The sequence below is a fragment of the Labeo rohita genome, chromosome 6 (assembly GCF_022985175.1).
Source record: "Labeo rohita strain BAU-BD-2019 chromosome 6, IGBB_LRoh.1.0, whole genome shotgun sequence".
In the NCBI taxonomy this organism is placed as follows: domain Eukaryota; kingdom Metazoa; phylum Chordata; class Actinopteri; order Cypriniformes; family Cyprinidae; genus Labeo; species Labeo rohita.
Window position 1 is genome coordinate 24,544,851 of NC_066874.1, and position 20,341 is coordinate 24,565,191.

The following is a 20,341-nucleotide window of genomic DNA, read 5'->3' on the forward strand; positions in this document are numbered from 1 at the left end:
TGGCCGTCGGAATAAAGGCCGCCGAGGAGTATATCAGATTCCAGAGCATGCGCTTTTTACACAGCCCTTAATAGCTCACTTCCTGTTGGGATTAGCTAATGACATAGAGTGTGAGAGTTGTTCGGCTCAGTGAGATCTATATGTGTACCAAGTTTCATATGTATACATGCAACTATGTGTGGGATATACATCAAGGGTCCCGGGTCCCAGTCTCTGCAGCGTCCTAATGACCGCAGATTCCAAAGTGTGTACTGAGTTTTTGAGCATGTTAAGGCTCCCAAAATGCCCTTTTAGGGCTCGGGCCCTAATAAGGCAGTAAAACCAAGGAACAGAGAAAATAAAGTAGATGCACCATGTTGAAAATCATGTGACAAAGAAATTCATAAAGCTGATAAAGACATCTTTATGCAGCTGTGTTTTGTCTAATGAGGAAGCATAAACTAGATTAGATACTAAGAGAAGTACACATGATCTTGTAGTCATAATTATTGTAGTCATTAATTCTTTTTTAATTCAGTAATATTATTATTGCAGGCTAATAAAGTGGACAGATTAAGTGTCAAAATCAAAGTGCAGACTGTCATTATTTTTAGCCTACCTATAATGGCCATTTCCTTTAGCTCTAAACACTGAGATTCGGTATCCATGTAAGTGGATTGGAGAATGGATGGATAGATTTTTACATAGAAAGGCGTAGTTCCCCCCCTTGTCGCTCTGAAAAATGATGTCCTTCCATTAAAGGGTGCATGGTCTATTATTAATGTTTCTGATCATATAAATTATGTTGCTTTATACTGCGTGGCTGCTGAACGCTTGAATCTGATTGGTTGACTAACGTTCTAAGGCGTGCACATAACTTTTTTCTTTTTGCAATATTTCATTGGGTTACATCTAGTGATTAAATACATGTGCTAGAAATCTAGCTTATTTCCCCTCAAGATTAATCTCCATTCAGATCATTAAGCATTTATAAGCCCTCTTACTCTTGTGGTGAGAGGCAGACGTAAGCGCGTCTAGTGGAGCTGCATCACTCTCTCCTCTCTCATCTTATATGAGCGCATTTCAGCGCGCCGCAGCCCTCTATCGCTATTCACGGAGGGGGTAGCCCGACTCCTCTCCGCTCTCCTCCGTTCTGTCTCAGAGGTGGATGCCATGCCATCGGATTTTCTCCATTTATCAGCTGTTTGCATTCACATGACAAACGCGCCGGGGCTATTTTAAGGGTAGGAGATCCCTCTTGGTGGCGACATTACAGGTAAGATTTATCTGAACGTGTGCGCTCGCTCATCCGCCCTGTTGTGATTAGCACTGATATCACTTCCTCAGTCATTTATGCACATTTGTTTGGATCTGCTGCACGATTGCGTGAATGTAATTAAATGTGCACCGCTACATTAATTGATCGCCACTCACTTTCTTGGTATTTGAATAGAACAGAAGAGATTTGATTTCTTAGATACATTTCTAATGGAATTATGGCTTTGCATTGGCTGATGGAATTTTCTGTGCATGATGTGACATATGGCGACTACAGGCCAAGGGGCTTTCGGTATCTCTCTGTATTGCTGTACAGGCAGCAGAATGGGCGTTAAACAGTGGCAATGATGAGTACGCCAGTTATCATGTATCCTAATGGCTATTGACTATTTGCCAAGGCTTTGAACGGCTTTTGTCTCGAAGGCCAACGGTGCATACTGTCAGCTGTGCGGCCTGTGTGAGGTATATAGTTTACAGTGGGTTGGGAATCACCGCACATTGGCCTTCTGTATAGACTATACCACATTAGTATCAGGAGGGAAGTCGCATCCATTGGGCTTATACACTCTACGGGGCTGCGCATGGTTTTTTCCTCCATAGCCGTGGATGAAGTGCTGTAGTTGCAAGCGAATGGTTATTCACTGCGTTAGTTGCGTAAAGCAATGTTTTTTCCCCCCGTTTTCTTTGAATGTCTACAAAAGTCAACAAGCTGTTGAGTTCAGTGCTGGGGAAAGTTACTTTTAAAAGTAATGCATTACAATATTGAGTTACTCCCCCCAAAAATAACTAATTGCATTACTTAGTTACTTTTTGTGGAAAGTAATGTGTTACTTTACTTTTGCATTACTTTTTTAAATCTGGGCAGGGCTTGCTTGTTTGTTTTTAATATAAAAACTTTTTTGTTTGTCAAATGTACAAAGCCTTTTCACACCAAAAGCCTCAGGCTTTGAGAAAAGTAAATTCCCATCTGTAGACCGCAGAAGAAAAAAAAGTCAACTCTTCAGCAATAAAAAAAGGAAAACAAATGTTAGATTATCTTGAGTAATTTTTGCTTATTAGTATGGTTGAATTGGATCATCGATGGTCGGCAGCAAAGACATCGGTTAATAAAATGAGATTAAATGAATAAAGGATGTTATTTGATGAATTTGTATTGTTTAACATATATTCTGAGTTGAATTTCACTGTTTTTATTCATTTTGAGGAATACTGAATCTGTTTTTGTAAGTGAGATGAATTAATGCATGTTTACATTTATTCTAGACCTAACATGTTACTCCCGATTTCTCTCAACATGGGGACAGGAGAGCTTTTAATCAATAAATGGGGGAAAAGTAACTGGCGTTACTTATTTGAAAAAAGTAACTCAGATATTTTCTTGTCAACTTCGAAAGTAATGTGTTACTTTACTAGTTACTTGGAAAGTAATAATTTTACATAACTTTGTTACTTGTAATGCGTTACCCCCAACACTGGTTGACTTCTTTTTTTTTCAGGGGAAACATTTGTAAGTTGTTAAATATACCACATTCACAATAATGAATTAAAAAGTAGTTTGCAGTAACGTCAAGGGATATTATTAAAGTACAGAAAAGGCCAGTTTACAGAAAGATGTTTTTGTTCTTGCCCTGGAAATTCTGGTTCAGTTTAGCCAACCACAAACGCCTTTTGCTCCTCAGACAGTTTTTTGCACTCTTCTCCTTGATTTGTTATAACCTTTGGCAGTCTATAGTACTCCAAATGTTTTTCTCGGTCCAACCGATTGGTACAGCTCAAAACGTGTCAATAATTGACCATTTGCAGCAGCAATAATCAGCAAAATTTGCGAGTTCCTTTCAGTTCAGTGGTATTGTTTACATTCTATGGCTCATACTTAAGGCATTTGTGTACTACTGATAGTATACAATATATCATTTAGAATATTTAGAATTAAAAGTAAATTATGAAAAAGTAAATTGAAGTTGTGGTTTTAAATTGAATGGTTTTAGTGTAGTGGTTTAGTGTACCATTAGTGTAATGCAAAGTTAATGGATTAGTGTAATTGCAAAAAATGACAGCTCTCACACACACATACAGTATATATATATTTCCAAACCACTTGATGATCCAACTAACTAATCAAGGATTGATCTTAGGAGAGAGGGTGGGAAAGCTGTGTCAGACAGTGGGATTGCCAGAGGAAAGCCCTTAGCACTGGTTGTCAGTAAAGGTTAGACTATTTTCATTCCTTTTATTTATAAAGCACTTTACAACTGCACCTGCAGAACACATAAGCAGGGACCATTCCATGTACTGCTTTGAACACATACAACAGAACCTTATTATTTTATATTATATTATTAAATTATTTTATCCTGGTAGCCATCTGAGAGAGGCCAAGATAGGAGAGATGTGTTGACTTTTCTTAGCACTCACTAGCAGCCTAGCAGCTGCATTCTGGACTAATTGAAGACGTGAAATAATGGTCTGACAGGACCCCACATACAACACATTACAATAGTCCGGATGGGACAATATAAAAGCATTAATAACTTTTTCTAAATTTTTCATTAACAAAATAGGTTTTAAGACCTAATCTGGAAATAACAACTCTTAACCACAGCATTAACCTGCTTGTCGAATTTCAAGTCTGGATCAAACACAACTCCTAAATTCCTTATTTGGTCATGACAGTAGGCTGACCAAGGACCTAAATAAGTGGCAATGTCTGAGCATCTTCTGGAGGGACGAAAAATCATAATATCCTATTTTTATAAATCTATAAATATAATTCTATATTTTAGTTGTCTGATAGCTGTAGAAGTGTGACCCCTGAATTCCCCAAAGCATGTTTGTTGTTTAGTGCATTATTTAAATGAAACCTAATCATTATGTTTGATATTAGCTGAATCTTGTGTGAAATCATGTGTGAAAAGTCCACTGCTGTGTCAACATTTTCAAATGATAAAGCCTGGCATTTGGTCCTGTTTCTCATCATAAGTCTTATGAAGATGGTCTGTTTTTTTATTGTATAAATATCCTTTTTGCACTTCGAAAACCTTCTGTGCAGTGGAAAGGTTTCACTGATGTTAAATGGATAGTTAATCCAAATCTGAAAATTTTGTCATTAATTACTCACCCTCATGTCGTTCCAAACCCGTAAGACTTTCGTTTATCGTCGGAACACAAATTAAGATTTTTTTTTTTTTTTTATGAAATCTGAGAGCTTTTTGACCCTGCATAGACAACATGCGTCATGGTACCGTCAAAGACCGACAGGGAAGAGACTAAAAAATTGTTGAATAAAGAGGTTATTTTTGTTTTCTTGTTGCACGAAAAGTATTCTAGAGCTTCATAAAATTAAGGTTAAACCATTGATGTCACAAGTACTATTTTAACAACGTATTTACTACCTTTCTGACCTTGATAGTGGTAGTTGCGTTGCTGTCTACGCAGGGTCAGAAAACTCTCGGATTTCATCAGAAATATCCTATTTGTGTTCCAAAGATGAACAATGGTCTTACGGGTTTGGAACGACATGAGGTTGAGAAATTAATGACAGAACCCTTTCATCCTAGAACCACATTTTTTTTAAGAGTGTACAATGGACTGCTTTTATGTACAGTAATAAAAACAGTAAATGAATGTACAACTGACATGACTAAGGGTTTTTTCTACCTCAGCAGATGGAGAGAGCCCTCCATCAGCCTCATCAGCTACTGTCAGTCACATTAAGATTGAGCCATTCAGTACCATGGACCTTTAGGAGCAGTAATGGCAACTTGCTGTACCTCTCGCTCTGATTGGATAGAGTGAGTATATTATAAAGTGTTTGTGGAATTACTAAAGTGCTTCCTCCCACCTTGTTACTAAATGAAGTGAAAATCAAGGAAAATCAATTTAATTAGAAAATTAAATTGAAGTTAATGCTTCATTAGTTGGTTGAAGAGAATGCCAATCTGTGAAGTTTCACATGAAGAACCCCTGCCATTTTTGTACAACTTAATTTAATTACACTGAATGAAGTTTCAAAAGTGTTGTGTTTCTGTTTGTGTTGTAGCTTGTAGCATGCGTTCCCTACGTAAGACTGTGCTGTTAGCTCTGGTAGCATCAGTGGTGCTGGTTTTGGCAGTGCTACATTCCTGGCCCACGCGGGTCTACAGCACTGTGGATGTCCGGTACAGACCGGGTCCTGGAGCTGAGCGGCTGCTGGAGGAGAGACTTCCCGAACCGGATCCCAGCACTAGCACCATCCCTTACCGAGTGAGGGAGAGTGTGGCCAGGTCAGTTAGTCTTGGGCTTTTGATGAGTATAAAGAACAGAATTTTATTTAAAATGGAAATCTAACTTTGATTTTTGATCGATTTAATGTGTCCTTGCTTAATGACTGCAAACTTTTGAACTGTAGTGTGTGCTACAATTTCTTTACAGATTCTTTACACAAATTTGTTTTGTTAACTCAGAAGTGAAATATTGATGTCCTGTAAATCATTTATGTCTTCATGTATGAGACCTACACAGAGACCTACATTGTCTACTGTCACCTAAAGAGGGTACAAACATTTTCCTTCCCGTCAAAAACTAACAGACTGATTATGTGATAACTCTCCTTTCTTTCTGCAAGGCTTTTGGCTCGCAACGGGTGTGTTTGTGAAGGAGAGAGCAGAGGGGTCAACCTGCCCTTTGCTCAGCTGTTGTTCCCTAGAGTGTCTGCCCATCCCCTGCACACTGCCTTCCAGGCCTCCCAGCTCCATGAGATGAAGAAACGGCGCGCCAAAGAGTATCAGAGCTTCCAAATGAGGTGCATTTAATCATTTAATGCCACTGCTAATGCTCAGTTGTTTGGTTTATAAATCCATATAAATGTTATCAAATAAATTCTGTAAATGCAGAGAATGTCTGATTTTGAATATAGTTTTTTTTTATGGTTTTAGTCTTAGTTAACGATAGTAACCCTGGTGTGTTTAGGTCGCAGACCCCTGCTGATTTGCTGATTGTAGCTGAAGCTAACAACCCTCTGCAGTACCCAACACAGGGTGTGGAGGTTCGGCCACTTAAAACTATCCTTATACCAGGTATTACACTTTTTGTTCCTAGTGAGATTAAAGTATTGCAATGTGACTGAAGAAATGTGATGAGACTAAGCATTCTAATAATAATGTAATGAATATTAAAGCCAATATTACATACTACACTTTTTCGCAACCCAGGCTAACTAACATTTCTGCAAAACCTGCTCCTGGTCCATTTCACTGCCTTTTTTAGACAACCCATCCACAAGCACTATAAGCTGTGTCAGTTTTATCCATCGCAGATGTAGGTTTATTCAACAGTTTATTAATCATGCACTATGGTAAACGTTTTTACATAATAATAAGATAGTATTGTTCAAGGAACTGCACAAAAATAAGTCATCGATAGTCTGCCCCCGTAATCATTATTGTAAGTAAAAAGGAACAAAACTGCAGTGAAATGTATGTATGTTTTTGCAGAAATGTAGACACAGTAATGTACTGCCAATGCGTCTGGATTGCTTTTTTCAGATTGTAGTGACATATGCAGTGATAGTATGATATATATGTGTGCAGAATAATGAGGTCACAGAAAAAGAGCAGCGCCAAATGTCCAAAATCCAAAACACCAGTTGGTACGGTGCGTAAATCTAAAAAAACACTGAGCAATCAAATAATCAAGATCCGCACACGACTGTACATCAAAACTTCTTTATTAAATGCTGCATCAGAGGTCATAAAAATACGTGCAAAAAAGTGCAATAAATGTGCAAAGGTACAAAACGTTTTCGAGACAAAGCTCTTCCTCAGTGCCCCATGAATTGGCGCACACCTGCACCACACCACTGAGGAAGAGCTTTGTCTAGAAAACGTTTTGCACCTTTGCACATTTATTGCACTTTTTTGCACGTATTTTAAAAGAAGTTTTGAAGAACTATAAGCTTGATGTACAGTCGTGTATGGATCTTGATTGTTTGATTGCAGAATAATAAGGTACAGCTTACAACTGAGATCTGAGAGCACATTATCAACTTACTGAATGGACTGAGACTTTGAGTTGAGTGCATTTTCATTTAGTTATAGAGGCTGGACAGTAACAATGCATGCAGGGCCGGATGCTAGGTACGTGTCCATCAAAAGAACCAAAACTCCAAAAGACACTGACCAATAAAAGTAAAAAACAAAAGAATAACAATGTTTGATTTTTTCCAATGCAATTACATTTTAATATTGATGGATTTTCTCCTGCTTTCTCTCCCATACAAAACACACATACGTGCACAGAAACTTCTTGTTAACGCTGCCCTGCAACTTTATTAAAATATTTTTGCAGCTGAAAAGCTACATGTAATTTCTCAGTGTGGAACTGGTAACGTCACTGTTTTTGAAGCAGTTAAACTTACAGTTTTGCTATTAGTAGAGACGTAGCTGCTGAACACTTGAAAGATGCAAAGAATCTATTCACACATATTTCTAATAAACTAACAAATACTAATACTAAACACATTTGTAATAACTGCATTAGTCTATTCTGTATATCAGCTCAAGCCTCTGATGTTAGCTTTAAAATTATGTTTTATAATAAGCAACACGAGGCTTAGGATTAGATAAATTAGCCATATACATGAGCATTTTAAAATGTACAATATGTAAGATTTTTTGATGAAATATCCAAAAACCACTAAAATAGTGTTATATATTTTGTTGACTTGTGTACTTGCATTACTCCCATGTTTCCAAGAAAGTTTAAATTCAGAGAAATAAGAATTTAAGTAGTGTAACGGACCGTGTCATTGCTTCGTCTGCCAATGACATCAAACACCTTCGATTTCCAGTTTTATTTTATAGAAAATGGAAACACTTTCCGTTCCAAGAGAACTTTCAGTACACTCAAGTGTATCCAGTATGATAAAACAGCGCTGTTTTACCCTGCATATGCATGACTGGAAGGAGCGGAAGCGGTCAACTGTGGCATAACAAAAAAAAGCTCCACTGCTTTTAAACCGTGTGTGATCATCTCTCATTAGCAATCGCTCTATTGCTTTCAGCCCCACCCTGCTTCATACTACAGTGACGTTAATAAAACTTTAGTATATTAGCTCATCCATAAACATGATTTCTTGCCAAGTCCCGTCGGATTGCATCAGCTGTGGGAATGATGACAACAGCTCCCATGATTCCACATTCAATCACGGCGTCATCAAACTACGCCTTTGTTTCATTGTTTGTTTTGAAATAAAACATGAATTAACTATAGTATATAGTGTATTAACTATAGTATAAGCTAAATATTTTTGACTCCTGGCTGTTGAATTATGAATTAAAAAAAAAAAAATAATAATAATGCTTAATGGTAATGCAGCAACATTTATTCCTTAAGTTATTCCTAACTTTATTAAACAGACTTTCTCTGTTCTTAAATGAGAGAAGAACTACATTCGATCTTCAGTGACTGAATGCAAGCAGAACGGCTTTGTATTTTTTTTTTTTTAGAGTGGTAATATTATATATTAATGGAGGGGGGGTCACAAAAAAGAGATAAATCTGACCCTGAATACATGGCTGTAATGTGTTTCAGGTTTGGCCTTAAAAGAACTGCCCCGAGATGTATATACGGTAAGTGATATTATGAATTATTTATGTCTATTTCCTGTGCTTTTTGTGTTGTGGATGCTTCCTGAACACTATGTGTTTCGTCTTTCTCTGTAGCTGAACTTTTCAGCATCTCTGGGCACATTTAATGTGGCAGCAGAGGTGGAAGGGGGTAAAGGTCAGGGGGGATGGTGAGATGCACATGACCCTGAGCAGCAGCCTTTTGTCCAGTCTGAATCGACAGCTCCAGTTTATCACATATACTAACACGCTGTTCCACCCCAGCACAGCTGACACAGGTATGCAGCTTCTCAGTGATTCCTATACCAAAAAAAAACTTATCCCAAATGTACATGTAAACACAGGACTGGATAATCTTTATTTTGATATGTAGTTTTTATATGCTTGTGATTCAGTGCAGTTAGACACAGAAGGACATCAAGCTCTGTTTACCATCAAGATTCGTCATGGAGTAACACCCAAACTCTACAACACAGGCTCTGATGCAGATAAAGGTAAATGCATCACTTGTTATTAATAAAGGGATAGTTCACCCAAAAATTAAAATTCTGTTATTAATTACTCACCCTCATGTTGTTCCAAACCATAAGACCTTTGTTTATCTTCGGAACACAAATTAAAATATTTCTGATAAAATCTGAGAGCTTTATCAGTACTACCACTACAGCGTTCAAGGCCCAAAGAGGTAGTAAGGACATCAATAAAATAGTCCATGTGACATCAGTGGTTCAACTGTAATGTTATCAAGCTACGAGAATACTTTTTGTGCACAAAGAAAACGAAAATCCTCTCATTATTCATTATTAAGTCATTATTTTAAAGTCATTAATTTTGTTTTCTTTGTGCTAGGGCTGTCGGATGCAATTATCATGCACATTTTGTCACCAATGCCGGTTCTGTGATTAGTCGTAAATCTCAATCACCTGCTGTCAGATGGAACTGCATATACTACAAAGAGCCGTAGTTCACTGACAAGTTACGCTGCGCAGCTCTGTGTAGTGAGTGCCGCTCTATCTGACTGCACGTGATGCATCCGATTACTTGCACAGCCTTACTTTGTGCACAAAAAGCATTCTCAAAGCTTCATAACATTATGGTTGAACCAGTGATGTCACATGGACTATTTTTAATCAGTGATCAGATTGCACAAAGTGGTTCTGGTGGACTCTCCTTCAATTAAGTAATAATGTAGTAAGCTATTGTATGCTGCTGTAATTAAATATATTTCCACTTTTCTGTTTGGTCAATTTCAGAATATAACATCAGTGCTCTCGTGACCATAGCAACCAAAACCTTCCTGCGCTATGACAAGCTTCAGGATTTAATTGACAGCATACGACAGTACTATCCAACAGTTACAATAGTGATAGCTGACGACAGTGAGCACCCGAAAACAGTATCGGGCCCTTATATTGAACATTACATCATGCCGTTTGGAAAGGTAGGACGCTTCCTTGAGTTTATGACTAATTTCTGTCAGTGCAGTATTATGGGATCTGATTGTGTATGTCTGTGTCTCAGGGCTGGTTTGCTGGTCGTAATCTGGCCGTGTCACAGGTCACCACCAAATATGTGCTATGGGTGGATGATGACTTTATCTTTACTGCCAACACAAAGCTGGAGAAGCTGGTGGATGTGCTGGAGAAAACCACACTTGACCTGGTGAGAAAATAAACGTAGCATGATATACAGTATATGAGAATTGTCATCAATGCAGGAGTTTTCTTAAAGGGGTCAACGGATGCAAAGTTTACTTTCACATGTTGTTTGAACATAAATATGTGTTGGCAGTTTGTGTACACAACCACCCTATAATGATAAAAATAATTTCCGCTTTTTCAAAACAAGCCATTCTCAGCATGTTGTCTGTGTGATGTCACACAGACAGAGGCCACTCCCACGATAGTTGATTGACATGGCCGTCTTACCTTAGACCCGCCTTGAATGAGCAGTAACAGTCCGATCACCATTGTTTCGGAACATGTCGGAACAGCGACGTAGACAAGAATGGCTCCTAAGTGATTGAGGTGTTCTGTTATTGGATATAATAATGAACATAGTGGTCGTCATTTACTCCCGACATCTGAGACGCTGAAGATGCAGTGGATTATGTTTGTTTTTGAAGGAAGTGCACCTCCCGATCTAAACAAATGCGTCTCGCGCATGTTCGTGCAAATCATTCATGATCCAGCTGACTTACAGCAGAAGGAAGTATAAGGGTGTTTTATGAATCTTTGCAATCACCTTTCCTAATAATGTGGTAGTTAGCAAGTTTCGTGGCTAAACGCGGCTAAAGTAAACAGGCTCGTCACTCCACAGAGAGAAGAGACGGGCGGGACGATCAGAGCTCATTAACATTTAAAGCAACATCGACCAGGACAGGATGATTTTTGCAAAGCTGATTTTGGCAAGGTAAAAAAAGGTGTTATTTACACTACAATTGAGAAATTTTAATCAAAGCATGTTATAGACTTTTCATTAAGACCCTAAAGAATCATATCAACTTGTGGAAAATGGGCATCTGATGACCCCTTTAAGCACAGTGAACGTTGTTCACCATAGGAAGACAAATACACTTAGAATCTAGTCTTATTTAGTGAAGAGCCATTATATGTTGAGTGGATCAGGTGCACATCAAAGGGTTATAAACCCCTTGAGGACTTTTTCCATTGCACAGGAAGCAAGGTGTTTCCCTCTTGTGGTGAAGAACTTACACCTTTGGAAGCATCACAGTCCCCAGTTAAATCTTTAATCAAGAAGGCACCTTCCCACCTCACAATATCCACAGCAACAGGCTCGGTCTCTGTTAATTAAAAATCTCAAGTGGTACATGAGTTAGACATCATGTTATTCTTCAACAGTGCTTTTAGAAAAATGACCTTCATTCTCTTTTTACTATGTATCCAGTGGCAGCAAAATATAATTGCACATCAACGTCATACTTAAAGTATATGAATGATGTAGTGGCCTAAAAGCCATTCCCACCAAGAAATTTTAACCAAAGTATGTTATAGACTTCTCATTAAGACCATAACGAATCATATCAACTTGTGGAAAATGGGAATCTGATGACCCCTTTAAAAGATATATTGAATGTTTAAAGTTTTATTAATTCATTTTTTTTAGACAAAATGTAACAAACCATAGTCCATTTCATGGGACCTTAAAGTTAAAATATTTTATCCCTTAAAACTGATCTTTGATCATCAAAATGACATATTTAAATGTTTTTTTCTTGCAAAAATAATATTCTCATGCCTTAAAACAGCTTGAATGTAACTCTAACCCCCTTGCCTCATTTACTATACGCCAATATGCAAATTAGCCCTCGGTCCCCACGCAGTCACACCAGCCAGAGCCCCCGTGATCCACTAACTGTACTGTAGTAAACGCGATATAATGGCGAAACACGGATAATGACTGATGAAACTATGTTTTTACTGGCGGACAAGTACAGTAGATACTGTAACATTTGTTAAAGTTACTTACTTGACGATGTTGTGCCCTTAAAATGCCTTGAAGCCTCGAATGCAGTCTAGTTTGTGATTCCACTACACATAGTAAAGTGTAGACGGCAATGCGGGAGAGGTGCGTCTGACTCCGGGCTACTTTTACACTGTTGTCGCGGGTTATTTTTCAAGTTAGTGGTTAGCGCCTAGCGGTTGTGCTCTATTTAATGCTATATATGCTCTATTAAATGCTCTATTTAATATTTGGGTTTGTGCTAATAAACTGTTGGTGTGCCGTCACACCCATATAGGCCACTCCCACGATAGTTGATTGACATGAGCGTCTTACCTCAGACCAGCTGTCACAGTCCAGTAACTTTCCTTCTTTTGATTCCGGAGCAGGGATGTAAGTTAGACCAAAATATCTCTGATTGAGTGATTGAGGTGTTGTGTTGCTGGATGTAATAATAAACATAGTGGTCGTCATTTACTCCCGACATCTGAGCTGCTAAAGATGAAGTGGATTACATTTGTTTGTGAATGGAATGCGCCTCCTGATCTACATATATCCGTCTATGTTCATGCGAATCATCCATGATCCAGCTTCACTTACAGCAGAAGTGTGTATAAGCGTTTTTTTATTAATCTTTGCGATCACCTTTCCTTATAACGTGGTAGTTAGGAAGTTTAGCAGCTAAACACGGCTGAATGTGGCTAAAGTAAACATGATCGAAGAGAGGGACGGGGTGAGCAGAGCTCATTTGCATTTAAAGGAACAACCCCTTAGAATGAGATGATTTTTGCAGAGCTCATTTTGGCAAGGTAAAAAGGGTGTTGTTTTACAAAACCATTGAGAATTTTTAATCAAAGTATATTAGAGACTTTTCATTAAGACCCTAAAGAATCATAACCCCTTTAAGTTTGTGCCGTAGCAAAAAAACAAAAAACAAAAAAAAAAAGGCTGTTTCAAATCGCATTTCTGGGACAGCTTTTGGGAAACTACAGTTTTAAGAAGAAAATACTCAGCAATGGTGTTGATTAATGGACTGGCACATAGTTTGTCTAAAAGCATATTAAAACACCTCATAGACAAATAAACAACGTAAAAATCTCGATTTTCACTACAGGGGGACTTTAAATTGAAGGTAGCTACTCTGTGGAGTTTGTGAACAAAAAGGTTAGGGTTTACACATTTATTATGAAGGTTTAACAAATGTGTGGAAACCATTTCCTTCCCCATTAATGGTAAATATCATGATAAATATTGATATTGTATATTGTGATTATATTTTTGGCCATATCGCCCAGCCCTAGTTAGTTCTGAGAATCCCCACCTTCTAGTTCTATATGGTATTATTTGTCTGCACAATTAATGCAAAGAAATGTATACATTTGTAAGTGTGACTTAAATATCCAAGAATGTCCTTTTGCTGCTAAAAAATAACACATGAAAAAAGCCAACTACAGCAAACTTGAATATTTGCTTTGTCTTTTCATCAAACTTAATGAGGGATTTTTTATTTTTAGTCTTGGCAAGGCTGAGAGCAGTAGGAGTAGACATACTCTTCATAACCTCACTGGCTTGCAGAGTTAGTTGAACTGGAAACTTCCTGAGTTCATTCATTCTTCATTTTGTCTCCTCTTTTACAATTTGCATCACATCATTTCTAATGAGAATCAGAACAAAGGTTTTTGCAAATCTCTGAATCTCAGGGAAGTGTTCATTGCTAATTTGCTTCCTCTGGAGAACTTAGCATCAGAGCTAAACAGGCTTCAGGAAACCTTCCTACTCTGTCTCTGGCATTGATTTGCTGTGGAATTCAAACAGAGGAGACAATTGTCCAAACCTAAAAATATTACAAAAATGGTGTTTGTTTGAATTTTGTTTGATTTTGTGCACTTTAACAAAGGCAAAGTTGAAATCTGTTTGAACGACAAAATATGGCTAAGGAAAGAGTACAATAAATACATTCAGCATTACATTTTGCTTTAGGCAGAAGCAGATCTAGGGCAGATTATTGCTCTGGATGGGGTCAGCTATGTGACCTTTCCAGTGAACGAGTCTTCTATGCGCACAGTCAGCGGGAGTCACGCTTTATAGAAAGAGACAAGCACATCTGCTTTTATAAAGAGAAAGACGAAAATAGATGAAATGTGTTTTTATTAAAAGGAAGAGATACCCTGTACTAAAGACTTTATCTGCATTATTCTTAGCATTTGGCTGCTGTGTTTGTTTAGGTTGGAGGAGCGGTGCGTGAAGCCACAGGCTACACTGCCACCTACAGGCAGACGATCTCAATTGAAGCTGGAGAGGAAGACGGGGACTGTCTACACATGCGGCGAGGCTTCCATCACATCATCCAGGGCTTTCCTCACTGTGTTGTCACCGATGGAGTCATCAACTTTTTTCTTGCCAGGACAGATAAAGTGCAGCAAGTGGGCTTTGACCCTAGGTTAGCCCGTGTTGCGCATTTGGGTGAGTTTTCAATGGAGTCCAAACACAAAATTGTGGTGTATTTTGCAGCAAAATTGAAAATATTAAAAGTGAAAGTCATCAATTAAGGATGCATCGATTATCATTTTATATTATGGTAAAAAAGATGTTATGGCCCATATTAGAACTATACTATTTTATCAAAATATATTCAAAATAAAATATTAAAAACTGTAATCAATAATTGTTTTTTTGCTATATGTAGGCACCAGAAATATGCTATAAATTAAATAATGTGAAAAAATGTGTGTGTGTGTGTGTGTGTGTGTGTGTGCGCGCACTGCCATACAAAAGTTTTGGATCAGTAAGATTTTTAATGTTTTTTTAAAGAAGTGTCTTATGCTCATCAAGTCTGCGTTTATCAAAAATACAAGAAAAAATTTATGATTGTGAAATATTATTGCAACGTAAAATAAAGTTTTTCTTATCTTAGTTTTCAATATCATTACTCCAGTCTTCAGTGTCACATGATCCTTCAGAAATCATCCTTATATGCTGATTTATTATTAATGTTAAAAACAGTTTTGTTGGAACCTGTGATTTTTTTTCAGGATCCTTTAATAAATAACTCTAAAATTAATAACTCTAATCAGTCAGTTTAAATAGTATATATAATACACCAAATGGTACAAGTAGACACACAAAATAAGCTATAAAGTATAATCTTCATTTTGAGATCTAATTTTATTGTCATAGGTTTTATTTTGAAATCAGCAAATTATTATATTGAACAGTATTATTAAATTATTAGTGTTAAATAATTATTGGGAAATATTACAATTTCAAATAAAGTTTTTCTATTTTTATATACACTAAAATCTTTCAAAACTGAATTTTAATATGCTGATTTATTATCAGTGTTGACAGTTGTGCTGCTTAATATTTTGTTGGAACCTGTGATACTTTTTTCAGGATTCCTTAATAAAAAGGACAGTATTTATTTAAAATAGAAATCTTTTGTAACAATTTAAACTACCATTTAAAAGTTTATAGTCAGTACAGTTTTATCCTTTTTTTTTTTTTTTTTTTTGAAAGAAATTAATACTTTTATTCACCAAAGATGTGCTAAATTGATAAAAAATGATACTTATATTGTTAGAAAAGATTTCTATTTTGAATAAATGCTGTTCTTTTAACTTTTCTGAAACAAGAATCACAGGTTCCAAAAAAAATACTAAGCAGCACACTGATAATAAATCAGCATATTAGAATGATTTCTGAAAGATCATGTGACACTGAAGACTGGAGTAATGACTGATGAAAATGCAGCTTTGCATCACAGGAATAAATTATATTTTAAAATATATTAAAATAGAAATCCTTTATTTTAAATTATAATAATATTTCACAATATTTCTGTATTTTCGATCAAGTAGATGAAGCCATGAATGAAGCCTAAAAAACATGAAAAATCTTACTGATCCCAAACCTTTGAACAGCAGTGTATATTTATTTATTAGCGCGACAGCAACTGTCATCATAAAAAATTACAAACATGATGACGCAAAAAGGAACTAAAATTTCCTCATTTCCATATTTTATTTTCCAGAGTTTTTTATCGATGGGCTCGGTTCCCTGCATGTTGGATCATGTGATGATGTCATCGTGAACCACGCCACCAAGATCAAGCTGCCGTGGGGCCAGTCGGAAAGCGACAAAACGTACGCGAAGTTCCGCTACCCTCCTGCTTCATCTGACGCAACGCACACCAAAAACGGTCTCTTGTACTTCAAAAACCGCTTCCAGTGTCTAACACACAACTGAACACACCTTGACTATGCCTTCTTCCCTTTCTCTCATCCTCCCTCAAACGAAAACTCTTCACCCTGAGTAGCTGTGAAGACACTGGAAGTGTGCCGTGTATGTACTGTATCTGGTCCCATGTGAGTATGGGGGAGTTCAAATAGGCCTCTTCTTTTGGAAAGGGTCATAATGTGATCAAACATGACTGACGGATGAGACGCGCAGTGATGGCTGATGAAGATTTTTTTGATACCTGAAGATGTCGTATTTTTGTGTCTCCTTTCCTTAGCTTTATTTTTGTTCAGAAGAAGAATTCTTTAGATACAGATCAAACCATTCCGTAAATTACACACAGCCGTCTTTTTCTCCTCAGCCAATCATGTTTCAGTGTCACATTTAAAGGGACAGTGAGACCAAAAATGAATTCTCTCATCATTTACTCACGTGGATGTTGTTTAAACTATGACAGAATTTTCATTTTGAGTGAAGTAGTTCAACAGACGAGAATACAGAAGAGGTTTCTTTTGAAACTGAAGAACGAAGAGAAGACTGTCGAGGTAAACATTTTGAACCATGACTTTTAGAATTTTTAAATCCAGTTAAAGGGAGACACCTTTGGGACATTCACAGGGAATGTCACATCACCTCCCTGCCTGGCATTAATCATGTGTGTACTTGTGTATGTGCGTCTGTGTGTGTTTTATTGAGGGTCATCTCTCTGTACGTTTGCACTAAAACAAATGGACTTCAATTGGAGAGACTCGACCCTCAGCGTCACTAAAAGAAGGAACAGACTGAACATCATTAGCAAGCTGAAACCACAGACAATCCAACATATCACTTTCATTCTCTCTCTCCCTCTCACATACACACTCCGACAGATTTCCCAGCGAGAGATGGAGGGGTGATTCATTGTCCATCAGTAAAATCTGAATTTGATATTTTTCTGTTTTAAAGAGTGACTGTGCCAAAGGCTTAATCACTGTCCTGGTATGACTTGTTTATGGTTTGTACTTTTTAAATTTTTATTTTATTCTGGGGTCTTTTTAAGATTGTGTCCTATTGTACTGAAGCATGCAGCCTTGTTTCAATAGCAGCCAGAAGTGAAGCAGCAACGTCCAATGCTGCCTTTTATAAATTTAGTTAGCATCACTCATCATAAGCATATAATCCAAAGGCACTTATTGTAAAGGCTTTATTTATTGATTTATTTATTTATTTATTTGTTTGAGCTGGATTTCGTCCATAGCCAGTTTTTTTTGGGGGGGGTGACAAAAGTCACTGTCCAGTCAGTGACTTTTGCTATGCAGAATGGCTAAGACAACTAACCTTACTAAAATAAAAAAGCAACTTTTTAGAATAAATTGCACAGATGTGCAAATAACAAAAAAATATTATCAATCAAAATAGTTATTCAAATGTCAGTCTGTATCTATATCAAAAATATGGACACACCTACTGATTCTTTATTCTGTATTATAATACATTTTATGAAAATGTCAAACCTAAAAAAAGCTACATTTTATATTCTAGCTTCTTAAAGGATTGGTTCACTTCCAGAACAAAAATTTCCAGATAATTTACTCACCCCTTTGTCGTCCAAGATGTTCATGTCTTCTTCAGTCGTAAAGAATGTTTCTTGAGGAAAACATTTCAGGAATTATCTCTATATAGTGCACTTCAATGCTGCTCCCAAGATTAAACTTCCAAAATGCAGTTTAAATGCAGCTTCAAATGGCTCTAAACGATCCCAGCCGAGGAAGAAGGGTCTTATCTAGTGAAATGATCAGTCATTTTGGAAACAAGTTCACAATTTATGTACTTACTAACCTCAAATGCTCCTCTTGTCTCATCTCTGCGATGCGCATATGCAGGGTCAATACAGTAAGGGCGTGTCGACAAACTCCCATCTCATTTTCTTCTTCAACTTCAAAATCGCCCATAAAGTTGAGGGATTCTAAACTTTGTTGCATCGCTGGACACGCCCCATCCGCTCGATGTTGCGCTTGTCACCGGAAATCGCCAGCTCTCCATTGAAATGAATGGGATCGTGTCGCTTTGTATATATAGAGTATATATATAAAGTATATAAACTGTCAATTTGTTTTGAAAATGACCAATCGTTTTGTTAGATAAGACCCTTTTTCCCCGGCTGGGATTGTTTAGAGCCATTTAAAGCTGCATTTAAACTGCATTTTGGAAGTTAAAACTTGGGGGCACCACTTAAGTCCACTATATGAAGATAAATCTTTAAAAGTTTTCCTCAAGAAACATAATTTCTTATCGACTGAAGAAAGAAAGACATGAACATCTTGGATGACAATGGGGTGAGTAAGATATCTGTAAATTTTTGTTCTGAAAGATTCAAACTTTTCCCAGTAAATCCATTAAAACATTTTTGTAAATTAAGAAATTAGGTTTTTAAAAGACATTTTAAGAAGACACTAAGTGTGTTTTAAAAAAATAAACCTTTAAAATCAAAAGCTCATGAAAATCTTAACTTCAGATGTCAACTCAGATGTGTCCAGACCTTGATTTGTACTCTGTATTTGATAGAAATAAAAAATAATGACTTGAGCTGTACGTAGCCACCTTCTGTAGAGTAAAAACGTGTAAGAAGTTGATGTAATTGCTGTCTAAACCAATGCATAGCATCCTTGTGGATAATTTTAGTTATGTTTGTTTACATATTGTTTGTTTTATGTGTGTGTGTGTGAGAGAGAGATAAGTGTTTTTTAAACTACATCAAGTGGGCTTTACATTGTCACTCATGAACAGCATGAGGCCCTAATGACTGTTTGCTGCATTATCCATTGAACCATGAATTCTTCAAATAATGTTCAACATTATGGCCTTGTCGAAGTGTGTTCGCGAGTATGTGATAGTTTTCCCTTCCCTTTCTGTTACATGCTGTCTAAAAACGGTGCCATACAGGAGTAAGTAAGTGTGTGATTGTCCAGAAAGCCTTAAAAGAGGTTACGGAAGTGAAAAAAAAAAAAAGAGAGGTTCAGTACATAATGGATTTTAATGAGTACACAGGTTAAATATAACACACAATGGTGTAGAACGGAATTGAAAACTAACTCTTGTGCACTTGTTTTATATCTTGAATGCCATGTGATGCCCCTCAAAACAGAAAAAAAGGTATAAAATCGTTTTAAACTTTATCTCTCTTTCTACCAACCACTGAGCTTGTTTCAGTCCTGAAAAAGACAGGTGGAGGATGCAGTCCTGCAATACTAAGTACAGAGCTGCTATGATTCTGTTTGGAGAATGCTTCCATTTATCTGCCCTGCATATTCAGGTGTAAGCATGAGCGCAAAGTCAAAAAGGAGCATGGCGTAAGGCTACTTGATTCTTACGGTTAGTTTAGGAAGAGCTTAAAGTGATGGCAGGTTGAACAGATATAGGAAGCTGAATATCAGATTTTTTGGCTGTGATGAAATTGACTTTTTGATGATTTCTATTTTCTAAAAAAAAACCCTCCCTGCTTCCTCCTCACTTCACTGCAACGATTGTGTCTCTCATCTCTGGGTTTCTCACTGTGTCTGCATGACCCCTAATTTCTGTTGTTGTTTTGTATCTCTACCAGTAGGTAGCTAATTCTCTGTCCCCCAAAAAAGTGTGGCTGCCTACTGATCATTTTTTAAAAGAACATAATGTAGTATGCAAATGTCCCTTAAATATAAAAGGGTAAAAGAAAAAAAAAAAACAATGTTTTTTTGTAAATGTAAGAAAAAGCATTTGTTGTTGAATGGAATGAGATAAAGGCTTTGTTGATAACATTCTGTAGC

At 37.0% G+C, this 20,341-nt stretch overlaps 1 protein-coding gene across 1 annotated transcript; it reads left to right on the forward strand.

Moving 5' to 3' along the window:
* The first annotated feature begins 1,002 nt into the window (after positions 1–1,002).
* On the forward strand, positions 1,003–20,333 carry b4galnt1b (beta-1,4-N-acetyl-galactosaminyl transferase 1b). The gene is given in 13 exon segments (XM_051113366.1): positions 1,003–1,255; positions 4,920–5,048; positions 5,297–5,519; positions 5,861–6,037; positions 6,205–6,311; positions 8,827–8,864; positions 8,958–9,005; positions 9,007–9,139; positions 9,257–9,355; positions 10,115–10,302; positions 10,383–10,523; positions 14,549–14,786; positions 16,354–20,333. Coding segments are annotated over 11 exon segments (1,599 nt in total). The 5' UTR covers positions 1,003–1,255; positions 4,920–5,048; positions 5,297–5,304; the 3' UTR covers positions 16,569–20,333.
* The last annotated feature ends 8 nt before the right edge of the window (positions 20,334–20,341 follow it).